Source organism: Camponotus vicinus, unplaced genomic scaffold (assembly GCF_025532165.1).
Source record: "Camponotus vicinus isolate PSW18456_S1 unplaced genomic scaffold, iyCamVici1.0 SCAF_14, whole genome shotgun sequence".
In the NCBI taxonomy this organism is placed as follows: Eukaryota; Metazoa; Arthropoda; class Insecta; order Hymenoptera; family Formicidae; genus Camponotus; species Camponotus vicinus.
This window is the reverse complement of record NW_028141950.1, coordinates 3,320,145-3,337,469: the sequence shown is the minus strand read 5'-3', so window position 1 is coordinate 3,337,469 and position 17,325 is coordinate 3,320,145. Positions and strand designations below refer to the sequence as shown.

Below are 17,325 nucleotides of genomic sequence, written 5' to 3'. Positions count from 1 at the left end.
TCTTGTAAAATTGAAAAGATTTAATTTATGCACATTCGTTCGTCGTTTCGACACACGTGTGGAATTCCACTTGAAATTTAATTTAATCAAAAACTGTTAGTCGCGGTTCAGACGTTTTCGCATAAATTATCAGGTCGAAAATAGCTTGTTTGTCTTTTAAAAAAGAATGCGTCCTCCTCGGCAGGATTGAAAGCGCATTAAAACGCGCTGTGGAATTACGTGAAATCTAATTAGGCACTTAGCTGGACGAGGCTTGTCTTGCGCCTATAAACGAATTAAGTATCACGAGGCAAACGTCACAAATAATTTCCATCACACACGCGTGATTATTTTTTTTTTTACACTAAATTGGAATTTTCTCATATTTCGTCTCGTTCGTCACATCACGAAGCGAATTTTGCGATTGTATTCGATGGAGTTTTAAATGTCGAGACGCGCATTCGTTGAAATTAATCTCGCGAATTAAACAGCCTCGCGTGAGTCAAGTCACCGGCACAAATTGGAGCCGTGCTGTTGAAGCGCTCTACAGGGTGTCGGGCAAGTAAAGACGAGGGGGGGATCGATTAATGAATTCTAGATATAAAAACTTAATCTTCCTTAACGAATTCTAAATATAAAACCTAATCTCACTTCCGTTGAAGTGAAGTGACTTGAAGTTAAATTGATTGCGTTATCTAACATAAGTTGTTGTCTAATCGTTCCATGTAAATACCGATTCAAATTTGTATACACGAATTTATCGATATCGTGTAATCGAGAGTCAATTTAAACTTATCGTTTTATTTTCCGATATCTCTCTCGAAATGTATGATTTACCGCTACTATCAGCAATAACGGAGAACGATAAGTAATCAAATATAATATAGCACAGCATGTGTAGAGATAAAACAAACAACTGAGGGGTCACGTACATCCTTCTGAATTATTAAAAGACCCAACGCACTGCTTTTCAACAGGGCCGGATTTATGTCTCATATCTCCTTTATCTTTGCTTACTTATTCTGTAAAATACGTTAGTTTTTTTTTATATCTCGACAAAATCGCACGAGAGAAAAATCCAATATTCGATATAAAATATATCTTCAATTTTTTACGAAATCTTAAATTTTTTTCTTCTACGAATTTTTTTCTTTTACGAATATCTTCAATTTTTTACGAAATAATTTATCTATTTAACAAGAAAACGTCTCGTTTCTCTTTATTTATTTTTTGGTGCGGAACGAGTCGCAGAAATTTGGCATAAATTCAACATAAGAGAGACACATTAGAATACAGCCCTGATCCTCGCTATGTAACTTTACTCGACGTAACGGTAGCTGGTGTGATGTACGTGATGCGACACGAGGATGCATGGCGTGCTGTGTCATATTACGGACTGATCCATCGATTTCCGCAAAATACTGCGCCAGCATATGCATTATGGATGCAGCAGCTTGTTGCACCGCGTAATAATATTTGCGGAATACAATCGTATTTATCGCATATAAAATACTTTTCCGTTATTGATTTTCTGACTATAAAATACTTAACGTTTTGGAGCAAGCGATATCTATGTAATTGTATAATTGCGTGAAAGTTTTGTCCTTGGAAAATTGCTTACGATACGAAAAAATAATCTTGTTATTTCTGATCTGACGATTTCAAAAGCAATATAAATAAACAACGAATTTAATAAACGCGCGTATTTTTAATGCACATGATATATTTTTCCAGAGCTGCATTCACGAAACATTTTTTTTCTCTTCTCTTTGACTTCGTTCATGTTCAAGAAGTATATTCTCGTTCGTGACAGAACGGCTTTGTCTATAAATATCAGCAGTCATCTGCGAACGACAAAATTACGTGCACAATATGCATGACAACACAATTACAAGTGGAAAAAAGGAAAAGAATTTATCGAAGTTTATGTCTTGACGTCCGAGCATTAAATAACATTCGTCAAGGTGAAAAAATGTCAGTGTAAAAATAATGCAACCGCAGAGTCGGTTGTCGGCTCTGCCTTGACAATGACTTGGCAATTTAATGAAATTTAATGAATATTTCTCAACATATTAATTTTTTTAATTAGCTTAAATCAGAGTTAAAATTTAATTTAGAAAAAAGGTGCGCCTGGAAAGAAGAATTCCATAATAATCATCAAACCAGCCTTAAAAATATCTTTTACCGCATTAAGCGAACAATTTTCTATTTTAAATGAAATTAAATTTTGAATTTTATTCGGAATAAGAAATTTTGAAATCATACGGAATAACGGTTCCTACGGAACAACAAACGACATCGAACGATGTTCACTTGACATTCCGATACAGTGCCAACGATTCCAATAACATCAACAGTTATTGGAGTTTTTTTTCCAACGATACCGACAATAAGTCGTAATTTCTGCGATCGTCATTTCAGCTGTGACAATAAAAGAATACGATGCGCATTGCAAGCGACTCTGTCCTGAGTAAATAACATAACGATTTTACATTATAAAATCGTGCGCGTCAACAGTGTGCATATGGGGGATGACCCGTGATAACCTTCCCCCGAGAAAGCTGTCACTCACAAATTTACCGTACCGTTATTCCCAACGAAAATCGGAACGAAGGAGTACAAGATCGCCAAGAGAATTCCACCTTCATCCTCTCTTCGTTCCCTCCATATCTCTTCATATTCTCTCGATGTTAGGATAATTATAATTATAACGATAATTTTATCTGAGAGAGAGGGAGAGAGAAAAATTAAAAAAATGCAGAGTATCATTTTTTAAGCATGATCCTTCCAATTAGTAATTGACGCATTCTAATGACGGGACGATTATGTGTCGCGTGACGTTCGTAATTTCAATTCAAGAAAAACAGCTCATTAAATCGAAGGGCTCGGGGCAACAGCGTTAAGCGACGCAATGAAATTATATACAGTTGGAGAAGGAGAAGGCTAACATAGGTTGTCTTTTGTTGCGAGGAGATAAAAAAAATATTAAGCCGAGCAAACTAATATTTAGTTAAATCCTTGATATATATCCTTGAAAAAAACAAAAGTATTATATTAATTAATCTTATCCAACGTGTTAATTAAGATATATTCTCTGCGATTTCTTTTTATTTATTATTTATTTATATTTTTTATTTATTATTTATTACTTTAGGATTGTAGGGGATTTAGGGGGATAATAGTTGTCGCATTTCTTTCCTCATTTATTTCTCAAAAGGAATGGAATATTCTAGCAAGCTTTCATCGATACGTTCGATCTCATCCCTGCAGACTAGCGTATACAATCGCTCGGCGCCTTCGGCCGTGAACGAGCGAGCGAGCGAGCGAGCGAGCGAAGGCGACCTTATTCCGACGAGACGGGATTCGCGCGTTCCTGGTCCCGTTGCTTCGGTGCAGCGCGATGACGACTACGGGCAAAACGTCGCCAGGGTATTGCGTAGTTAGTTGTCGAGAGAGACCAAGCCAGGTTTTTTTTTTCTTTCCCTTTCTCTCGCCTCCCCTCCCCCTTTCTCCCCGTTTCTTTCTCTCTCTTCGCCCGTCGTATCCGTCTCGGATATCCCCTTTAGATAATGCATCGACCTTTCGTTTTTTTGCCCTACACTAGCACATACGAAAATCCGTTGGAATTTAATCTCAAGTGTTGTTCATTTTAAAAGAATTTTGTTTCGAAGCATGATATGAACGTTCTCTCTCTATCTCTCTGTCTCGTTCTCTCGCTCGCTCGTTTCTTTTCTCTTTCTTTCGCGAACAGTCGCCGCCTGCTCCGAGAAGAATCCTCCGTGATACGCAACAGGTTATCGAAAGGCGCGTTCGCGCACATATGCAAATGACATTTGTATACATGCGCAATCGTATAACACGCGCGCACAATTGCACACTCACCGTGCTGGGCGACCACCGTCAAGGATCCAGCCAGAAGCGCACACAGGACGGCCAGCAGCAGCGAAATTCGCATCGGCCTTTGCCGTCCGTTCGCGCCGTGAAAGAAGAAGCACCACCGATGTTCCTCGCGCGCCATGGCTGCGTCAATGATGACGATGAAGGTCTCTCTTTCTCTCTCTCTCCGGCTCTTTGCGAAGGGCTTCACGTGAAACTTACACGAGCTTCTTCAATAAGAAGCGGCTAGAGCGCGCGCGTGCTCACGACGACGACGGCGATCAAGGACGAAAAAGGACAGAGAGAGACGGACAAAGGCGCGGGTGGCAAAGGGAGAACCGGACGGAAGGAAGAAGACAGGGATAGTCCGGGGTGACTAGAGATTCGCGAGAGAAGGGGCCAGAGAAAGGGACGAGAGTGCGCCGCCGCGCGAACGAGTTAGCGGTGTCGCCTCTCGCGCGAGAGAGGTTGCTCCGAAACGACGGAGGCTGCTCCGAAAGGAAAAAAAGATCTGCCGAGCTGTCGCTCGGGATCTATCGGGACCTTAAAAGCGAAGCGAAAACGTGCGCTTTCGCGACGGCGGCGCGCGATACACTGATGCCAGCGAGCGAAAGAGCCAGCTGTGTCTCTCCGAGAGGCGTGAGAAGTTTAGAGCTGGTCGGTCCGTCTGGCTTTAAACCGGTACCATCGGACGGCGTATCACGACGACGGCGACAGCGGTAGCATTCGCTTGCGACGCGAACGGCATGCTCGCTCTCACTAGCCGCTCTCGTTCGCCGCGTTCGCCAATCGCTCTCTCGCCCACCCTCCCGGACGTAGCCGCCAGATTATCTAGATGGTCATCTAGATGAACGCTCCTGTCGCCAGATAACCGGACGAGCCGATCGTGCGTTTTCGCCCGCGAAATCCGAACGCGCATTTCGAATCGGGTTGTCGAGCGATGATATTTTGGCGTGAAAAGAAATTTTTTTTTAATAAAAAGATGGAAAGATGAAAATGATTAAAATTGAACGACGAGGAAATGTAATAATAAACGTTATATTTTAGTAATATTTTAATAATAGGTAAAATAATATAGATGAAATAATAGCTATATTTATGTAATAATAGATTTTTTCTTTTCTCGAATTCGAATCTCGTTTATTTAGAATATAGATTGATGTTTGCTAGATTAATTATACTGTCAAAAGGTGAAATTCTCTTGACAATAGATTTTCTTGTCGACAAGGTGGACAACTGCTCTATCGTAGCAAGATAATATTGTTTCGCTTGTCACAAGAACAGGAAGAAAATATAATTTTTGTAATTAATTCTTTAGCTTTGTGTTTTTTATCGAATTTTTTTAATATAAATATAAAGATTATCGATTTAGATTCTCGATAAGGTATTCCTTTGCGAGCTGACATTCATAAAAGTAAGAGTCATTCGAAGCAGCGTCGAACGAAGAAAAGGTTTCTTCGCGGAGTGAATCAGGGGGTGACACGAGGGGTAACTCCGCAAAATCACGTGAATCTTCCAGGTGCGAGCTGTCGATTGATTGATGTTGTCCGAGAACAACCTGAAAAAGAATATCGTGAAAAATAAGTAAAAGTCCATATAAACAAATTAAATTACATTTTCTTGCCATTATATTTTATTTTAATTTGAAAGAAGAATTAATTATGTGTGATCGAAAATTTTAAATCGATTATCTTAAATCAAGTACACAAGTATCAAAAATATTATGATTCTATCCCTTAATACATAACTTACTTCATCAAAAACATTCTAAATTAAAATTTCAGATTTTGACAGTTCTGACAGTTTGACAGAAGAAGCTATTGCGAATAAAAATTAAAAAATCTAAAGAATTTATGTTATATGATCACACTATATTTTAGTTAATACTAATATATCTCTGTCGCAGTGATTGATATCTGTAATTTTACTGTGACGTTCGTTTTATCCGAAAACGTCCGGTGACATCGCTCGGCGTCGGCATCGCGTGGAAACGACAAGGCAGCGTTAACTTGTCGCCTCTGTCGATCCTTCTTACGCAGCATGTACGATCTATCAGCTGTGCGACGAATACGATCGACCTCGTTCAATGCATCCAAGGTTGGCGCCAACTTGGAGTCGCGTATCCTCGCGAGCTCGTTCCTCTCCACGATTTCATTCGCATGTTTAACAGCCGCGATCAGCTTCCTTTGGCGCTCCTCGATTAGTATACCCCAGGAACGGTGCCAGTGCACCATGTGAGCGATTAGATGCCCGTCCACGCTTAACGGCGTGATTCCGGCCTGCTGCAAATATCTGCTGAGCTCTGTCCACATTTGACCCAGCTTCAGTCGCAGGTACATGTCGACGCAGCATAAAGTTACCTGAAAAAATTCAGGACTTGATTATTGAATATTGTAGAGTTTAAGATAAGAATGTTACTTTAATTAAAAATCAAAAGCTGACGACTCGTATTTTAAATTTTAGAAATCAATGCTGTTTTATCTTTGTTTGCTCAGTGATTTTAATGCGAGTTATTTAATTTGATAAATATTATGATCGTTTATTTTATTTTTTAATAAACGAATCTTTATCTGAGAGAGATACTTGATCTTACGCGATCTTTTATTGGTAATTCATGAAGCAGGATCTTGTAATGCTTTTTAGCAATTTCATATCTATCGTCATCTCTCTCGATGATTTTCACAATACTGAAAATCTTCGATCGCACTGAACCGATCATGTCGATTATAGTGGGACTGGCATCTGCCGTGAGCTGCGAACGATAAGTATCTGTCCATTGCTTAGTGCCCATCTGAGGTAATTCAGGATCTGAAATTGCAAATGCGAAAGTTAATTTAATCTATAGTTACAGAAATGTAAGCAATTTTACTTCTTATTCAAATTAATTCTTGCAAAAATATATTAAAAAATTTCTAGATCTGCATTTTTCAAGTAGACTGAACTTTCTCAGTTATCAAAAATTTATTTTAATAGCTTTCTTAACAAAAGGAAGGTGGTTAATTAAATGCAATTCTTTGAAGAAGATTTGACGTCAAATGTGGGCTTTTGATTCACGCGAAATTGTACCTGTTATTGAACCATCGGCGCGTCTTTTGATGCCGATCCTATCTTCCTCCTCTCGCCAGACGATCGCGAGCAAAGACATTAATCCTGTCTTCTTATCGGCGCCTCTCCAGGTGCAAAGACACGGTCCACAGAAGGTGCGATCGCACATGTCAGTCAGCGCACCGAGATACAAACATCTCACGGGATAGCTCGCGATCTCGATGATGTCCAACATAGAATACAATCCGCCGCTCTTGAGAAAAATCTGAAGATTTACGGGACATCGTGCCATGCATTCCCAAACATAAGAGCCTATTGCTAACAAAAGTCTGTCGGAGAAAAAATAATGTAATGAGAAATTTATTAGATATCTAATAAATATATTCTAGTATATTTTATTTATCTATTTCCTCCTATTTTTTATTTTATTACATGAATTCTTAATTTTCATTTTATTATATAAAATGAAAAATAGAAAAAAAGATAAATATTATAAAACATACTTATTATAATATATGTAAAACTCTTTTAATTTTATTTTTTTTAATTTCACAATGTTTGAAATATTATTTAGATTTTCAAAGTATATCTCATAATTCAATTGTTGGATTAATAAAAAGAACAAAAATATTTACGTGAATTATATGTCGCGTACCGTTGATCCACTTGGAAATTTTCGTTTTCTCTATATAAACATCTTGCAAAGATTTCCATTACGAAATCGACACTTTGCTTTCCGTACATCTGCTGAACAGATGTCTGTTTTTTGACGAGATTCTCTAGAATGATCAGTAGTAACGTTAAAATTCGTTGCCTCGTCATCGTGAATTTATTTAAACCTAGTATGTTATTAATTAAGCCTGAAATTTGGGAAAGAGAATATGTGTATGTGTAAATTATTTTGACTTTTCACAATAATCTTTAATGAAATAATACTTTATGTATTATATTTCATTAAAGATTCTCTAAAAATTGAAGGGATTTTTCTGACATAATTAAATATATTGATATATTTTACATATATCTTACTAATTAATAATGATATCATTTCAAATTTTCGAAAGTCCTCTAGTAGAAGAGCATCGCCTTGCAGAGTTATCGAACAGATTGTTCTTATAATAATCATTGTAAGATGCTCATTGAATTCCGTATTCAAAACTTGCTCAAGTATCGCCAATAATCTATAGATATTTAAATCTATTTTTATCTTATTTTGTATTAAATTCTCGTTTACTTTTGTTTTTTCTTTTTTACGTGAGTGTGCTTTTGCATTTTACAAATTCTTCTTTCATTCGTGACGCCAGCAATGATAAGATATGCAACGCGTGTTCCAATAGAATCAACGATAAAGAAGACCCTTTATTCTTTTTGCTCTTGATGCAGGCTTTAATGATTTGAAGGAGAATTGGCATAATCATCATTTTCTTCATCACCTAAGTTAAAGATCTATTTATTGATATATCTCTTAAAATTTATGAGTAATTTGTTTTCTTGTTAAACTTTAATTAGACTTATTAGACTTTGAACATTAATTTCAAACATAATATTAGAACACAATAAGCTTTACAGCAAAATAATTTCATCATATTTTTCGATTTTGTTTATTATGACATAATTAAAAATTTACAAAACAAAATTGAGAAGACAACTTACGAAAACATAAATGTCGATATCGGCGAGATAAGCGATGATCATCAGCAGGGTTCTCTTGAAAAAGAGATCCTCGTCACTGTCAGAGAACTTGACATCTTCCGTCCATATCTTAATAACGCCACATCCGATCGCAGATAAAAGTTCGATAATATCTTCCGCGATACCACTGCTAATGAGATTCCACGATGGTAGAGCCACGATCCCAGCGAGGATCAACGCGGCGATATCGTTCCTAATTTTCATATTGACAGCGCAATGTTGGCCGTAAAGTATCTGCCGCTTGAAAGAGTATCTTAATCCCCTGTACTGCGTCAAAGTACATTTTATTTCGGGAATAGATATAAATACAAATAATCTGAATGACATAAAGAAATATATAATGTATATTTTTATTTCTTAAAGCTTGGGTATTATTTATTATTAATAATTGTTATTAATTTATTATTAATTTAAGTTAATTTATTATTATTAATTGTTTAATTAAAAATAATTAATAAATCATATTCAAGCTTTAAGAAATAAAAGATGCACTTTATAGTTAGACTTGTCATATTTTAATTTGTTTATTAATTGTTTAATTAAATAATTAATAAAAATAATATTCAAGCTTTAAGGAATAAAAGATGCACTTTATAGTTAGACTTGTCATATTTTAATTTGTTTATTATTCATAAATAAATAATATACCACATGGCGCACAGCTTGGGCGAAGAAAGATTTTTCAGACTTTCCGGTAACTTTTTCGGAGGCAATATCGATCTCATGAGACTCCATAACAATTTCATTTTCAGGAGCATGGTGTCCTTCGGATATTCCTCTCCTTCGATCGGCATGTCCGGAGGTCTGGTACAGCGCAGCTGCGTCGCATATGGAAGATCCATTCTGGTGAGTAGCGTATTCAGTATGCCGGCTTCCAGCATTCTGTAACCTTTATTTAAAAATAAATGAAAGCTTCAAGGGATGCCACTTTCATTTCGCCCTGACATTCAAATATTATTTTTTGGAATAATATTTGAACGAATTTGATATGTAATATGATAATTGTAAATATGATAATTTATTAAATTGTTGCGCTAGAAATTTTTTTTGTCCTTGGCAGTGGCTTATATTAAAAATTTTTGAAAAATAATTTTCTCTACAGTCGAAATGTTTAAGATTAATTGGATTAAATTGTGAATTGAATTTACATTTTTTTCGATAATCTCTACAGTCGAAGTATTTAAGATTAATTGGATTAAATTGAAATTGAATTGAATTTACATTTTTTTCTATAATCTCTTCTAATATATAATATATCTTAATTTTTCAGTTACTCACAACATTGAGAAGAGATCGAGGCAAGTATGAAGGTCAATTCCAAGATTTTGGGGTACATTCTTGTCAAAGCAGCCTCCAGTAATTCGACGATGATGATTGGTAATTTGGAACTTTCCATAGCGCGTCGACGGAGATCCAATTTTATCGCCGCGACATTCGTTACCTTCTTTCGTTCGATTAATAAGCAATCAAGAGCCTCGTGGATTTTCTGAATCTCTTCTTCGCTGGGTAAGATTATCAGGAGATAACCCAGCGTCGTGAAATAGTGTTCCATGATGGCGAAGCTAATAAGGCTCTCGGAAGTACGTTTCAATAATGGTGGTCGATTGCACAAATGCAACATCCGGTCCAGATGCACTCGATAGTCGTTGATTTCTCTGGACTTCCAGGCTAGAAATTCTAGTACCTTTGTTACAGCCGACAGGTGCTTGACTGGCTGAAAGGTGTCTTTAAGGAAACGCACTTGGAAACGCTCGAGAAATGTCGGAAGAATTGAGGTATGTAGCGCAAGTGAGTAATACATTCATGTCACTATGATGAGAGAAATTAAAATAAAAGCAATATTGCAGGAAATTAATCTTTGCTAAATCTTCTCATTCATATTTAAATGATATCTTTATTGCAAGAATATATTATTCATTAAAAAATATATTTTCTAATGATAAAAAATATCATATCACATGTTAAAGATATCATTAGATATCTTTTAATAAATATTTCATTTAAAATAAATCTTTTAATAAATCATTTAAATCTTTTAATAAATTCTTTAAAATATTGCAATATTTTAATTAATTACACGCATTTCTATATTTATCATATACTTACTTATAATTATTTTTTAAATTATAAAATTAAAATCTTACATTTTTAAATTAATATTGTAAAAGAAGCGCACTGACGTACCACTTATTTTTTAATTTTAAAAATTAATAAGTCGAGTATCTTTGTCCCAAAAAGTTTTTTCATCATGGTTACTTTTCAATACGTCGATGATAAATTAAAGGATACATAGCCCTCGTCGCCGATCTCGAGCAGATAATGGCACAAGAGTCGGGATATCCGCGCGACGTGATCACTGGTGACGGGATCCGATACGAGTTGTCGCAATTTCTCTATCGTACGATCCGCATCTACTTCGCGACATTTTTCAAGTGTATCGGTCTTCAAGTGTGGTTCGGGACAATCGCAGATTACATATTTTGGACAGACGGACTCCCGGATGGGACGACGATCCAACCGGTCCAGCTCCATTCGACTCAAAATTATTCACAGGCGACGATGATACTAATTACGTAGTAACCGATTTTTTTTACCCCGAGGCATTAATTCTCGATAATAAATTAACTTCGCGTCATATATTGTGACCGTAACTTGTTCCGCTCGCGATATTCCGTGACCAACGTCGATTCCGGTTCTTCGACTCGATAAGTTATCGGTTAATTAAGACAAGTCAAGCCTCTCGACGAGAAATGCTCCAAAAAAGAAAGATTCGAACTAATAACACGTGTTTGACGATCGATGCTCGCGGATGATAATTTCACGCTTTCGATCAACCATCAGGTTTAGCAAATCCGAGATAGATTTCAATTTTCGTGGATGGATTAAGATAGAAAAAAATTTCTTAGATTGTTAATTATTTTAATCCTTTTTTATATCACAAACCGGTAATTATTATGCGTTTTAACTTGAAGCTAGCTGTGATAGAAAATTATGAGAATATTGCTTCAGAAAATTATGAGAATATTTTAATTTTTTCAAAAATATTTTTTATGTAAAATATATAAATATTTTTATATATGTAGGTGTTAAAAAAATACCAGATACCATTGTCGGCGAGCTGGCGCGCCCTGTGCGTCGACGCGTCAACTCCTAAGGAGATGACAAAGGCCGTTCCTTTCTCTTTCAAAAATTGAATCACGTCGATCCTCTTACGATTACGTAATCCAACATTATTGAATTCAAATGTAAAATACGCTCTTTCGAATCAACGTTTGTTCTGAATCGATATTTCTCAATTATTCTCAAGTTGCAAGATCGTTCTTACAATCTTACGAAACAAACGGCAAGACCGACATGTGTCTAAAAAAACGGCAGGTGTCTCACATACACTCACACATGCAGATAATAGAATTCACTTATACAGGGTGCCACAAAATTACAGATGCATAAACTTGATTCGCGAATTTTTCGATTAATTTAAAGTAAAAATTTTTCATACGAAAAAGCAACAATCAAAGAAACAATCTTTCTTCTTAATTTCCCACATTAAATATCTTGACAATTAAATCTCGACTTTGTCCTCTCGCGCGATTCGATTCGCTTCATCTCTATTGCAACGTATCACTGATTGGAGTCGACGAGACGCGCCGAACAGGTAGTCATTCTCCGGCGGTTACAGTCGCGTCGCGTACGCACGCTCATACATACGCACACGTACGCAAGTGAATAACACGCAGACAGGGCCGACGTCAAACTGGGCTGCATCAGACCCGATGAGAAAATTCTCGATTTAATCCAAAAGATAATTAAACATTAATTAATTAAATCAGGTCACAGCTGTAACTGCACAATTATTCCATATAATTAGATGCAAATAAATAGATATTAGGATTAGATCAATCGTGCTATAAAAATTAAATTATGAAATAAATGAAACGTAAAAGTTTTAGAAAATTTTCTAATAAATAACTTCTAATAAATTATTCTAATAAATTATTTTCTAATAAATAATTTCTAATAAATAAAAGAGAGAAAGAGAAGAAAGAGGAGCACACAACATATAAAAACAATTTTTTTTACCTGTATATTGTCAGAAGAATACAAATGATCCTTCAAACTCTAAAGAGTCCTTCAGAATCTAAAGAGAAAAACATTCAACACACACAATTTCACAAATATCACATTCATACAGCAATATATATTATACAATAAAAATACGTACACGTATGTGGAGGTTATTGAAAAACGAAAATATAAACAGATTCGACTCGAGAGAGAAGGGTCCCCAGACGTCACGCGTACGTCACCGTCCACGTACAGGTGAGAGCGCGCGCACGCGCGCAACGCGACCGCTCACGTGCGCGTGTAGTGGCGAGCGTCGCGCACGTGTGGTGCCGAGCGACGCGCACGTGTGGTGGCGCGCGCTCGGCGACGGCGGAGGCGCGGAGCGGCAGTCGCGACGCCGACGTCACGTGAGGCGGTACGTTTCGCGCAGCGTAGCGCGATTTTTTGGCGGCGGTTGTGATTTTTTTTTCGATCTTCCCTCGCGCGCCGTTTAAACCTACTGCGCGGTGAGTGCCAGTGACGCATCGGCGATCGGATTCCCGACATCGTAGATTCGCGAGGGAGAAGGAGAGATGTGACGGATTCGACGGCGACCTTGGCGAGTGACGGTGAGTGACCTCTGCTACCGCGCTTCTTGTTCCTCCTCTTGTGCATGCGAAGCTTCCTCCTCTCGCGCCGCTTCTGCCCCCCGTTCTTCTCCCCCGATCGTGTCGACGCTTTCCCACGGGAAAAGCGATGCTTTTAATTGCCACCGACGCCGCGTCGGATAACGAATCCCGGTTCGGCAGAGAGGAGGAATCTCCTTCCCGCTTCTCCGTCGATGAGAAGAAACGCGCGCTGTCAATCGATAATATGTACTGTATATCAATCAGAAGCGAGTTGTAGAAGAATATTATAAATCCAAGAACGCAAATCGCATCAAGAAAAAATATGCGAGTGATTGGCGCGTCCTTTATAAAATAGAGATATAAATTTTGAAGATTATTTTATTTTCTCCCATGTTGGAAGGAGAAGTTTGTTTTGTTTATGTTATTACTCTCGCATATATTTCAATAATTTGAATTTGAAACAAATGTATCATCTATTATCATCTATTATATTCTAAATTCTAAAAGAAAAAAAAGAGAAAATAAAAGTTAAAAATTGTTCTAAATTTTAAAAAGAAAAATTAAAAATATAATTAACTAAAGAAAGAAGTAATAGTAAAAGTTATTATAGTTTATTATAGTATTTATTATAGTTAAAAGGATACTTTTATTCGATAAATGCTTAGAAAGAAGCATAAAGTTTTATATTTTCATTTCACGAATATTATCATTGCAAAGTAGAAAGAACTTTAATGTGATATTTTTTTTATTATTCCGTTGTTATTAGAAGAAAAACTTTTTTTACACATGTATTATCTAAATTACATTCATCTTAACGAGCAATAGATGATACATTGAAAAGTACAAAAACATAAATCTTGGGCATTTAAATCACGCTTTACCTTTAATTTACAATAAATAAGATGTCCACATCTGAATAATAAAAAATTGCAATATATTTAATAAAATGTCTCGCTGATTTTTTTAGAGTAGAATAAGTTTACCTCAAGATATTAAAATACGACATTACATTTAAACAATAGCTACAAAAACTATTAATTTGATTTACTTCATTTCTATTGGTATCCCTTTAATTAACCGAAATCTCCTTTTAATTTCGGAAAAGGAGAAAGAGAAAAACCATAAAGCGTTTTCGCGAGAAGATTTCGCCTCGAGAAGAGACGCTCTACGTCTCCCGAGGGAAATTGGACTCGTGGAAGACCTAGAACGAAGGGTGCTATAACGAAAGCGTCGCGGAGAAAGTCTCCCGTTGCGACGCGTGCGTTCCTCGGGCGAGCGAATCAATATTTGGAGGGTAGGCGTTCGCGTCCCGACGTCGAGGCCGGTGGAACGTGAGTCACTCACCCCTTGTCCGAGAGAGAGAACGAGCGAAGCGAAAGGGGGCGGCTGCTGACCTCTCTCTTTCTCGCCCCCTTTTATCTCGCATCGCGTCGGCAGCCCTCGTTACGAAAGTTTTGTCGATTCTCGTCGAGAGAAAGATCTCTCATACGAGTATTCGTCCTCATTTTATTTTTAACTTTACAACGTGACAATCGCACGTCTTCCTCTCCCTCCTAAAAATTGATTTTGCATTAATGTGAGACGATTTTTTTATATTTCCATTTTTTAATTTTTTTATATTACATTCATTTTATATTTTTTTTATATTGCATTCATTTTATATTTGTTTATATTACATTCTATTCTATTTTTTATATTATATTTTATTTTGTGTAAGAAACAAGAAGTATAAGAAATCCGTTATCTTGATAGTAACAATGATGATAGGAAGCAAGACGTAATTAACATATTGAACATGTAGTAAATTTTGTCTCTCGACTTTTCTTATATAAAATTCTAATTTAAATCCATGTATAATCTCACGTTGCTGAATTCTATTTGAATTATATTGAAAAGTTTTTAGGATGCAGAAAAATAATGATCTTTTTTATATTTTCCTTGAGGGAACATAAAATCAACTCCAAAATTCTCTGTACAATATATATTCCGATCTTAAATTCATTCAGATTTCGACGCGCGATTGATACGTGCAGTGTCTTTAATTGAGACACTGTCGTCGGATTTTCGGATTTCCCGGTTCAGTCGGTCGTTATAGGAGCGAACGACGTTAATTTACGAGCAGGCTCCGCGCGCAGGAGCGTGAAGCGTATACGCATAAAGCGTATGCGTCCAAGTAAATCCGTTGGCGAGGGGACGCGCACGGTTACTCACGGTGGGAACAGGTTCCATAAAATCGAGGGCTCTCTTCCGTCGAGTCCTTATCCACGCCCGGCATCTTCGTTGCAATGCGCGGCGCTTTGGGAACCCGCGGCTCTTTCGACCGCAGGAGAGATCGCCGATCCTCTCGATACGGATCGAAATGGTATATCCGTACGCATAGATCTTGTCGATTTGATCGGAAAACATCATCGGGTTTTTAATAGATGGCAATAAAAAAACCAGTTTCTCTCCTTCCGAGGAATATAAAAATTCTTCGACAATCATATCACAGAGATACTTTATCTATATCGTCTATAAATTCCGATTAATTTCCAATTCCAATGAGATTGATTGCGAAGATAAACATATCTTTGTATACGAATAAAATTTTTTTTGCATATAATTATATTTAAGAAATTATAAGAAACACAGAGTTTAACGAAGTAACGCGCAGAAGATAGAGAACAGATGTTACTCTAATCGTGATCTCGAGGGACCCCGCGGTTCGTTCATCCTTATCCAGGTAAATCCGCGATGACGCGCCTATTTTCTACCTGGCTATCTACGCAAGAAGCGCGAGCGGAATAGCGCGGAATATTTTCTCTTTGTCTCCCTTTTCTTCGACCCGACCTCACCGTTACGCGAATATGGTTTCGCGTTCGCGCGTATAACGGTCCGCATTGTGGAAGAAATAAGGAGATCTCTCCGCGAATATCCGCGAAGAGACCGCGACGCTCATCGCATGCCTCGATCACGTCGTTCTTTTTCCTTGCCCCCTTTTTCCTCGCCGTCATTCGCACGTTTTCTACTCCGATGAACGGAGCAACGCTCAGCAAAGTCGGCGAATTAGCTTCGCTGCTGGAAGCCGAATGATCGCAGCTGGAAAATCCTCGCGATTCTGCCTTAATTAAAGCCACAAAGTGAATCCGAACACGCAGGTCGATTTCGAAGAAAATGAATAATCGTAGAAAATATTCGAGTAGTTAAGGTAATCTGGATTTATTCGAAGAAAATAAATAATCGCGGAAAATATTCGAGTAGTTAAAGTAACCTGGATTTATTCGAAGAAAATGAATAATCGTAGAAAATGTTGGAGTTAAAGTAATCTGGATTTATTCGAAATCAAACGCAATGATTCAGTGACAAATTATTTAACGTGTAAAAAGTGAGAAAAGGCAATTAACACTGATTTACATGATTCAACAAATTGAATAAATGAGTAAGCGACGTATTTGATACGCCAACACGCTCGATCGCGTGACTCTCTCTCTCTCGAGACAGAATATTTTCACTTTTTTCTTCTACTCTCTCGCGCATATCTCCTATATCGATCGTAATTATAATGTAAATAGAAATGAAAAATAAAATCCAAGAAGACTTGTATATTTTTTTTACGAACTTTCAAAATGCATCGAGGGTGATTTTAAAAATTGTCACACTTTTTCTTCTCTTCTTTTCCTCGACGTCATACATATTTTCTCCGCCATTATTTAAAACCGTCCATCATAATCTCCGAGACAAATTCCAGAAAACTAATATTACGCATTCCGACGCGATACATGACACACAAGCGACGCGTCAAGTGCAGCAGTGCGCCAGATTACGTGATGCTCCCAAGACCTTTTTCTCTTCAGCATCGCTTAATTTCTAACGCGCTCCATTCACTCGCTAAACTCGCTCGTCCAAGGAGAACCCTCGTCGAAAGAATGGAAATCCTCGAGAGTCTCCTCTTCTCTCCTCTCCTTTCCTCTTCTCGAGGATCGCTCGCGTCGCAACCTTGAGCAGGAACCGCGTACCTACACCGGTTATTGTAATAGCCGCGCGGCTGGGCCGTCCCTCGCGTGTTCGCGTTTATCGGACC

General features: G+C 37.3%; 3 protein-coding genes across 11 annotated transcripts in view; 1 reads left to right on the top strand and 2 right to left on the bottom strand.

Moving 5' to 3' along the window:
* L(1)g0289 (plexin domain containing lethal (1) G0289) overlaps positions 1 to 4,626 on the bottom strand; it is a 31,377-nt gene extending 26,751 nt beyond the window's left edge. The window contains exon 1 of the mRNA XM_083088123.1: positions 3,862 to 4,626. Within this exon, the coding sequence (XP_082944249.1) occupies positions 3,862 to 3,997 (136 nt within the window). The 5' untranslated portion in view covers positions 3,998 to 4,626. The remainder of the gene's footprint in view (positions 1 to 3,861) is intronic.
* A 297-nt stretch (positions 4,627 to 4,923) lies between these two features.
* LOC145964956 (cilia- and flagella-associated protein 69-like) lies at positions 4,924 to 12,396 on the bottom strand. Of its 5 annotated transcripts, XM_083088114.1 has the most exons (12): positions 11,698 to 12,396; positions 10,882 to 11,568; positions 9,871 to 10,306; positions 9,241 to 9,481; positions 8,554 to 8,854; positions 8,155 to 8,333; positions 7,930 to 8,081; positions 7,556 to 7,760; positions 6,922 to 7,229; positions 6,449 to 6,663; positions 5,784 to 6,215; positions 4,925 to 5,413 (listed from the first exon to the last, which is right to left on the bottom strand). In XM_083088114.1, the coding sequence occupies exons 2-12, from the start codon at positions 11,122 to 11,124 to the stop codon at positions 5,216 to 5,218; spliced, it is 2,910 nt and encodes a 969-aa protein (XP_082944240.1). In that variant the 5' UTR covers positions 11,125 to 11,568; positions 11,698 to 12,396; the 3' UTR covers positions 4,925 to 5,215. The 5 variants fall into 5 exon arrangements, with proteins under 5 accessions (XP_082944242.1, XP_082944240.1, XP_082944239.1 ...); XM_083088116.1 differs by lacking the exon at positions 11,698 to 12,396 and having other exon boundaries at positions 4,924 to 5,413; positions 9,871 to 10,401; positions 10,777 to 11,019; XM_083088113.1 differs by having other exon boundaries at positions 10,882 to 12,396.
* The window catches only part of Stan (protocadherin-like wing polarity protein stan), a 28,920-nt gene continuing 21,943 nt past the window's right edge, over positions 10,349 to 17,325 (top strand). For 4 of the 5 annotated variants that reach the window (XR_014436573.1, XM_083088105.1, XM_083088101.1 and 1 more), the window contains exon 1: positions 13,041 to 13,265. The gene's annotated coding sequence lies outside the window, so the exon portion shown is untranslated. Of the gene's footprint in view, positions 10,368 to 13,040; positions 13,266 to 17,325 lie in introns of those variants that run through there. The other variant, XM_083088103.1, reaches the window with a different exon arrangement.

Excerpts from the sequence above, each read along its gene's own strand:
- LOC145964956 (XM_083088113.1), bottom strand. The coding sequence starts at position 11,124 with ATGGAGCTGGACCGGTTGGATCGTCGTCCCATCCGGGAGTCCGTCTGT. Across the intron at positions 10,307-10,881 it reads AGATCGGCGACGAGGGCTAT|CCAGTCAAGCACCTGTCGGC; the intron begins GTATCCTTTAAT and ends GACACCTTTCAG. Across the intron at positions 9,482-9,870 it reads CTCGATCTCTTCTCAATGTT|GTTACAGAATGCTGGAAGCC; the intron begins GTGAGTAACTGA and ends TTTTAAATAAAG.